The sequence below is a fragment of the Coffea arabica genome, chromosome 7e (assembly GCF_036785885.1).
Source record: "Coffea arabica cultivar ET-39 chromosome 7e, Coffea Arabica ET-39 HiFi, whole genome shotgun sequence".
In the NCBI taxonomy this organism is placed as follows: domain Eukaryota; kingdom Viridiplantae; phylum Streptophyta; class Magnoliopsida; order Gentianales; family Rubiaceae; genus Coffea; species Coffea arabica.
In genome coordinates, this window is record NC_092323.1 from 46,760,433 (window position 1) to 46,769,206 (window position 8,774).

Genomic DNA, 8,774 nt, shown 5'->3' on the forward strand with positions numbered 1-8,774 from the left:
TTTTATTATTATGATTTGACATTCTATGAGCACCCTTCAAAATTCTTGGCGAAACTAGGCATCTTTGGATAGGAAGTTATTTAGGAAAATCATTTTTCTTGTCTCATAAATATATTTTTTAATTATTTTATTTCTATATTCAAACAACTTTGGTTACACATATGTCAGATTACAAAAGGTCTTATAGGATTTTTTTAATTTTTTAATTTTTTTTGCAAATACCCTTCAATCCAAACAAACTCGGTATTAACATTCGTTTTTCTATATTAATCTTGTAACTTTAATTGACAAAGACAAAATAGATCTCCACTTGTGTTTCTATGGACCAATAAACTCTTAATTAGTTGCCAAATTTGATTATGTCTTTCCATTTTAATCCTCAATTGTACGCAAAAAATATGTGATAAGCCAACTTGGCCCTCATGCAAGGGGAACGAATTGACCATTCACCAGTTTCTCACCATGGCTCTAAAACTAAACTTCAAAATTTACACTTTAGAAATCTTAAATTTTACTCTAAAATCAACCGCTATTTGGTACGGATGTATGTCGACTGGCTTAGCTTTAGTAAGTGGCCTGATCTAAACTAAAATTTCTGTACAATGTTACTTGTAAAAAGAATATGAGCTCTACTTGGGATAGGCTCGTAAACCACCAAACTTTTAAAAAAAAGAGTGAAAAAATGAATTTCAACCTCAAAAAAGTTGACAAGAATATGAGATAAGAAATTAACTAGAAACAACTAACATAATATACTAGTGCTTTGTAAAACTATAAGAAGGCATTTGGATTGAAAGTTTTTATAGGAAAATTTTTAGATTGTTTCATTGACACTTTTTCTATCCAATTTTTTTTTTTATTTCACATATATTACATCGCTGTTGTATATTTTTCTGTAGAACTCCAAAAACTTGCAATCCTAATGAGACCTAGGAGTTTAATTGGAAACAACTTAAAAAAATAAAACCCGAGGGCAATTCAAAACAAAAATATGTTATGCATTCAATCTTAGCTTTAGTCCCAACTTTTGACTTTGAAGTCTTTCATTTATGATTTTTCCTTATTAAACTAGCACTAAGATTGATGTGTGGTGCCTGTTCTTTTCTTTGTTCTTTTTATTTCCATCTAGGAAATGAAGTGTTTTTTTCTTTTGAGTTGTACATGTGTAGGAGAATTCAAAACAAACCACTAGGGCAATTCAAGACAAAACTTACTTTGTTTCACAATTTCTAGTCTGACACAAGTATAAATTTGCAATGTCAATAAGGAGGACTCGCCAAAAGAGAAGAATGCCCTACAAAGAAAAAAGGTAGTGCAATGACAAAAGCAAATCCTAGGAACTATTACATCCTGGTTTTTCTTCTTCAGAAAGGCAAAAATTTTGTTGTACCATAAAAATACCAACTTACAGAGAAGAGGGCAGGAACACGAACGATGAAACAAAAGGAAGAAAAGTAGAAATTGCAATTCTGTCAATAGACATGATTGCTTTTCTGCTGATAAACTGTTTCATTCATTTTCTTCTGAGTTTTTCCTTCCACACTGACTTCCAGTTACAATGCCATATCTCGAACTTGGTAACAGACTTAATCTCCCAAATTTGGTCTCATAAAATCTGGTAAGCTCAAACCTGTTACCAAAGGTGCATCAGAGTTCGAAATTAACAGATGAAGCAAAAAAGGATATGAAATTGATACAGATTATGTGGTTTCAAAAGGAAAGATTACAAAAGAATTAAAAAAAAATGAAAGAAACATATGTGGAGTTAAGTAGACAGCAAATTCCATTCTATAACCTATAGCAGCATTTAGCCCCAGTATTATTTTGTCCCCCTAAACATTTGGGCTCTAATTGACTTTTTTTTTTCGTGCTTTGGACATAAATTTGATCAATAAAACTATCACATGAGATTGAGCACTGGCACTATCACCTAATATTGTGCTAACTCTAACTTGTTAACTAAGTTATTCAGAAAGCTCAAGTCAAAATTTGGCCAGAGTTGCAGCTTCACAATTGACAACGAAAACACTGCTGCGAGCTCAGAAATTTTCCATACTCGAAATGCAAGATAATGTAACACTTTGGAGCTAAAATTTACCAGAAAGCCAAGCACTGGAAGGGTGCAAAACTCCCATAAATCTGTTTTGTGATTGCTTTGGCGTTTCTCAAAGTGCATTCTTTCCTTCCATGAACCTAAAAAATTAGCCTTCGAAATTTCAAATAATTTCTTTCACTAAGTGGCTATAAAAGATAAAATCCCCATATTTCTAAACAAATTGCTTTTCAGAGTTGGCGAAAAAAACAATAAAGCAGAAAAAATATAAGGGAGAAGCTTGCATGCATACCTCCTGTAGGTGTCTCACAGTTTCAGTATCAATAGGAACATTTTCGTAGAATCCCAAGCACATCAAAACATTGTTAGAAACATATGCACCACATCCTTTTATTTTCATCAATTTCTGGTACAATTCCTCGTGTGATGCACATTTTTCAAAGTTGCGCAGCCGGTATCTTCCTCTATGATAATCTTTTGCAAATTCATGAATGTGCTTGGCTCTTAATCCCAACTTGCAATGATCTTTTAAAATTTCAACATCTATACCGGCTAGTTCCTTTGCACTTGGAAAGTTTCTTACAGACTGTATTTTCGCTGTAGATTCAGGAAAATATTCAGGAACATTGCGCTTCCTCTTCAATCCTTTCCCTTGAGTGCAAGAATTGTTGTCTTCAAGACCATTAGACAGCTCAGATTGAAGGTCACAAAGCATTTTAGCCATTGTCAGTGAATTCTGCCAACTAATTAAGAAAACAGAAACTGGAAATAAGTCACAAAAGACCAATTTATTAACTCAACTAACTAAGAAAAATCATTGAACAACAAAAATTTTGTAACTTCACAGTGTAAAAACTATTTTAGGATCTGGTAATCCAGTAAACATAACAGTTATTCCAGCTTAGTGCTAAATTGATATTCACGCATGTATCTTCCGTAAATATAGGCTTTGATAGTTTCTTCTTCATTTTATAATATGCATCAGAATATTTAAAAGTTTTCTTGAAGATAATACAAAAATGGAGGATTGCTGATTCATTACTCAACAAGCGTAAAGGGTTCTTCCTGTCATAGCAGAGTTATTTGATATGCTTTCTAAGAACATACCTGCAAAAGCAAAGAAGCATAGACTTCACAACATCTTCAAAAAATGACGGGGCACAAAAAATCCTACCAAAACCCATGTTCTTGAATTTTGGATGAATATTTTGAAATTCTTGCAGATCCTTTTCATCCTTTGGTGACAGCCTCATCATCCTTGCAACCTGAGCCTGTAATTTGGACATTGTTACAGCATGATTTTTCATCCAATAGCAAATAATATTACTGCCATGATCAAGTGGAATGGAAATAGAAAAGGAAAACATTACGCGAATAGCTTCTTTGTCTAGATCGGAGATGCATTCCATGCCATGGACTTCGATAAGGAGCAAACTGCAGTCGTGTGGTTGTGAAATGGTAACTTTGACAGAATTTACGGAATCAGCAAGCCTCAATGGACGTGTAAATTGTTTAGTGGATGGATCCCAAACATTGGGAGCCATCATAAAAAAGCCATGGTTGCAAACAGCTTTTTCTAAGTTGAAAGTTGGATAGTCTTTGAGTGGCATGTACAACTTGCTACAGAGAGTGGTCTTCTTTGTCATTTTTTCAGGATTTTTACTATAGAAAATAAACAAATGGAAGAGTATGAGAGGAGGAAAAACAGAAAAGTTCCACAAATATAAAGTTAACAGCTGGAAATCAGACAAGAAGAGAACGAAACCTGGTTAAGCAAGACGAACTAGATTTATAAGTTGATCTCAAAAAAAAAGGTAAAATCATATGCTTCACCTTGATTTGTATGGAATTATGTAATTGATGCTTCTCTACCTTCTTAAAGGTAATTTTGCTCTTTCAACTATCTAACTACCATATTTCAGATTTCTTCTGTCTACACAATCTCCTGCCATCAAGTTGACATGAAACTTACAACTTTCTGTTTCGTATAACTGAAACCATCTACCTAAGGGCATCTTTTACAATGTCCCTGTCAATCCTTGTCATTATAGTCAGAATGCTGCCAACGAAGTGGTGCAAAGGAGCAGTACCAACAATCCTGTTCAGTCCTTAGGATATCGGAACGCATGCTATATAATGATTGGAAAGTTCAGTTTAATTAAGAGATTAATTAGACTAACTGGAAGGTTCTTGCAAGTGAACCAATCGTATTCAATTGCTTGTTCCTTTGTTAAATTTCTCAAATCAGCTTTCAGTTTCACAAGCATAAATCTGGTGAAACACTTGAGTACCTTGTGCGACCCGGTTAAGCATTTGATGCTCTAGGCAATCAATTTGAAATACTCAAAATGTCTGGTAAACTGGGAGAAAAGGATAAACAAACTGTATAGTTGAATAAACAGACAAAAACAGCAGATACAGGCACATTTGTTGGCTATCAAACCAAGCGAAGAAAAGTAATGCTGCTCGAGAAATCACCAGAATTTCTTAACTAAAAAACAACTCTACGGTCTTATTGACCCAAAAGAGATGGAACAAAAGAACTCAAAGGATCACCTGGGGGGACGCTGCTGAAACATTCTCAGCTGGTATCCAGATATCTAGACCTGGACCAACGGAAGGCCTTTCAGATGTCCTATCTGCCTCAGATGATTCGTATTCTTTCTAGAGCCAGTGAATGCTTGCAAATTGCAAGAGCTAACTAAAGTACAGTGGATACATCAGGCTTACCTGCCATCAGAAAAACATTGAAGCGTAAATTTTTATGAATGGAGTAGTTTATGCAGAGAAGATGATGACCGTCAAAATAGACTTCCTTAAGGTACTCTTCTAATAGAAGCAAAAAGTATATAACCTTGGAACTATGTTCGAGGGAGATTCTAAACAACTGCCTAGGAAGTATTCTATTAGACCACCAACAAATATTAGCCTAGAAAAACATGAGAACTTCAATGATCATCAAGCTCTAGAAGCACTATTCTTTGTTTCATTTCCAATGAAAATAATAACAAGCATAAAAAGATAATGATAACAACACGCACAAGAAAGGAAAAAGAAAATAGACAAAGGAAAAAGAAAATAGAACAATTATAGTTGTATGACGAGTTAATACTTATTGGCCATTTGTATTTTGAAGAGCATGAGAAATGAGTTGAGAGTGCAGTTACCTTGGAATGTAAAATTGGGATTGGAATCAGCATATTTACATTTCCAATGACAGTTAGATAGGGATTTAGTTTCAAATTATTGATTGCAAGCATGGTTAATTTTGTAGATTCAGGATGTTTATCATACATACATTTTTACTAAATTCTTTTGTGATCATCACTCTTACTGGATACTTTGTCTCAAAAAATTTCGTAACAACAAATTCTGTCATTTCTTTAATCTTGGGAGAAGCACCATGGGCGAAGCTAAATCACTTTTTGTGTTTTTAACATGCAATCTATACATGCAGGTATACATAGAGACACACACATGTATGTACATATATATACATGAAACCTGTGGCTGAATAACTTACTTTGTCATTTTTTTCTTTTTCTTCTAGAAATACGGCTCAATACAAATTAATGGTAGAAAGATATTCTCTCGAACACGGGTGAAGTTACAGGTGTTTTAGGGTAAGCAGCTCTCCCCTTCCCTTCCACCCCCTTGGAATTTGAAAAACCTATTTTATACCCTCAAAAATTTTAGTTATATATGGTTCAAATAGGGATGATAATAGAAATGTGCCTAGATTCACTTGCCCCACAAGCTAAGAGAGCAATGGATGGGAGCAGGTGTGTCATCCCCTCCCTATCCCGTATTCTACCACTTACATATAATCTATTATAACGTAATATATGTGTGCAAATGTGTGTGTACACGTGCTATGGTCTTATTACATATAAATGTATAATATGAAATAAATGACATGACATTTCATTATGATAAAATGGCTCTTTTATGTTGACTTAATTCTATTTTGACATATTGGATGTTATTTATAAAGAAACAATAGCAATTAGTGTAGATTGTATGCGGTAATAGATATGAATATGAAGAAATGAATTAAAAAGAAAAAAGTGATTTTTAAACTTTTTTCACATTTAACTTTTTTGTTAAAAGTTTGGATGAATGATTAGTAAAACAATTATTACTGTTATACACACACATATAGAAAAATCAAGATACTTCTTTCTATCTTATTTTTATATTTGAATTACCTTTCTTTTTTTACACATTTTATGAATATTTTATTAAATGGTTGGCTACATCAAAAACATTTTGTTTTGTCAATTTAAATTAACTACCAATTGATAATAATTTACAAATTGTATATTAATCGGCAATTATTTTTGTAATTATCCCATGCCACCAAGAAAGTTGTTTTGAAACCTTGACCTCCAAGTCCTCCACCGTTTCATTTCCCAATAGTGGACGGTTTCACATTAACTTTCATTCTTAGCTCCCTTGATTCCCATGCCTTCTTAAAGCCAATTTCCCGGTCAAATGCAAAATGACTTCTTGTCTCCCATTTAACTCACGCAAACCACTCTGTGCATATATGCCAGCTCCATTCTTCTTTTTCTTAAAGTCTAACCCTCAAGAAAAATGTCATTCTGGGGTGATTCGTTTTCCCTCCTTCCATCTCTTTAAACTTGTCACTCCATTTATCAATCACCATTTCGATTTCTTTGCTAAAATTTTGTTATATTTTCATCATAGCATTTGACGGTTTATTTGTTTTCATTGATAGGGATATATGTTAGACCTGAAGAACCTTACGTATTAAAGCCTGGAGGAGGGCGACTTCATATTTCACAGGTTTGATGTCCTTTACTTTAATTTTCTTCTCTTTTTTCTGCATATCTTTTACTTGATGCTATTAAAAATGCTCTATTTGGCATTTTATTTGATCTCAGATGTTTTATTTTTGCGTTTTAAGCCAGTGGCATTGATGAAGTCTTGATCCTTGTTAAGAAGAAAATTTAAACGAATAAAGGAAAATGAGAGACTGAATACTAAAATGGCAGCCAAGTTGGGATTATTTAGACTTCAGGCAGGTTATTTTTTTCTTAAAAGAAAAACAATTTATCATTGAGGTTTGTTGACTAAGATGTACGCCATCCAAGTGTACATCTTTTGAGTGTGAATATACAACTGCTAATACCTCTTTCCTCAGAAATTGATAGTAATGCTTTTTTTATCTTTTTCTTGGATCATATAATGAGTGGGAAAAAATAAAATGTTTGGACTTCTATTTAACGGCAAGGGATTTTTAGAAATCCAAAAGCATTCGAGTGAGTAGATGGAAGCTTTTGATGAAATGTGAAGTGATATTATTTTTGTATTTGCTAATGGTTGCATACACTTTGGGAATCTACTCTAACAGGCCACATTGTGCGATCAATGTGAAGATCCAGTACCGAGGTCTATTCTTCAGTGTGTTGTGAGAAATCAGCCTCCTATTTCGATATGCTCATTGTCCATGAAAGAGATGCATTGTCGTCAATTGGATCTTGAATTTAAGGAATCTGAAGATGTTATTTTCTCTGTTTCTGGTCCAAGAGGAATTCATCTTTCTGGTTATTATCTTGCTCCAAGTCCAGTCGTTGTCACGAGAAGTGCTTCTACTGGACTAGACGACTTTAAGAAGTATCCTTATGCTTAATTGAACTATTTTCTGATTTTTTTTTATAGTCTTAATTATCATCTAGCTAATGTAGTCAACCATGAAATTGTGTAAGTCAGGTAATGAAGTACATTCTTGATTTTGGCCTAACTAGACAAGGAGAGGTGAGTTTCATTGTGATGGACCAATAACAATGAAGTACAGTAGGACTTCTTGTTGCCAGCTGCATTATTGGGAAGAAGGAACTCAGTCTCTTATAAAGTTTTCTGAACTTCCTTTACTATTTTATTTTTGTTAGTGGCTTTTATAGCAGATACAATGCCAAGTACAAAGGAAAATTTATGATTGCAAGTGAAGAGGATATTGGAGACACCGATAGCTTTACTGATGGCAGCAATGAAGAAAACAGCTATGACTTGAATGATAGCTTCATTGATGACAGTGCGGCAACGCCTTTGGCACAACAAGGTTATTCTACAATTAGGGGTAGGATATCTCTCTAGTTTCTGTCTTTCTTTCAATACTTCTTTTACAATTTCTTCCCTTTATATGAAGAATGAATTTTACACATGAATTGATAGGCTTATTATGAGTATGCATCTGATTCAGTAATACTTGTGCATTCTGCCAAAAAAAGTTTGGCAGACCATTTTTTTTGTCTGATATGATATTTCTGAAAGTAAAGGAAGTACTTCCACGAACTCTGTCACCCACTCAATCCATCCACTTCCTCTTTTATAGCCACATAACTTTTTAGCTAAGGAACAGGAAATCTTTACCCCTTTCCATGGACTCAATTCTCAGTATTTAGCATTAGTCATCTTTTTTGGCAATAGTGTCTGTCACTTGATCTAATGTTGTCCTGATAGATAGGAGGAACAGACTTGTTATTGTTAAACAAAAAAAAAAAAAAACAATAAACAATCAATATTTAGGGACTGGGATCTACTTATTATAAAAAATTTTATGCCTGAATCATGGAATAAATATTGTGAATACTTGCATCTTGTTATTGTCTTGACAAATTCTGAAATGGACATGTTATTGATGGTAAGAGAATGATTATAGTCTTGCTCATGATACGTTAGGAGAGCTAGAACAAGG

The 8,774-nt window shown here is 33.7% G+C and overlaps 1 protein-coding gene across 1 annotated transcript; it reads right to left on the reverse strand.

The window, feature by feature from the left end:
• Window positions 1-1,509: 1,509 nt before the first annotated feature.
• LOC113700928 (uncharacterized) lies at window positions 1,510-3,699 on the reverse strand. Its single transcript, XM_027221356.1, has 5 exons — window positions 3,424-3,699; window positions 3,161-3,324; window positions 2,346-2,796; window positions 2,099-2,193; window positions 1,510-1,630 (listed from the first exon to the last, which is right to left on the reverse strand). The coding sequence occupies exons 1-5, from the start codon at window positions 3,697-3,699 to the stop codon at window positions 1,510-1,512; spliced, it is 1,107 nt and encodes a 368-aa protein (XP_027077157.1).
• Between the last annotated feature and the right edge of the window lie 5,075 nt (window positions 3,700-8,774).

Coding starts and splice junctions, on each gene's coding strand:
- LOC113700928 (XM_027221356.1), bottom strand. CDS start 3,699: ATGACAAAGAAGACCACTCTCTGTAGCAAGTTGTACATGCCACTCAAA. Junction 2,194..2,345: donor CTGTGAGACACCTACAGGAG/GTATGCATGCAA, acceptor CTAATTTTTTAG/GTTCATGGAAGGAAAGAATG. Junction 1,631..2,098: donor TTCCAGTGCTTGGCTTTCTG/GTAAATTTTAGC, acceptor CTTTGGTAACAG/GTTTGAGCTTACCAGATTTT.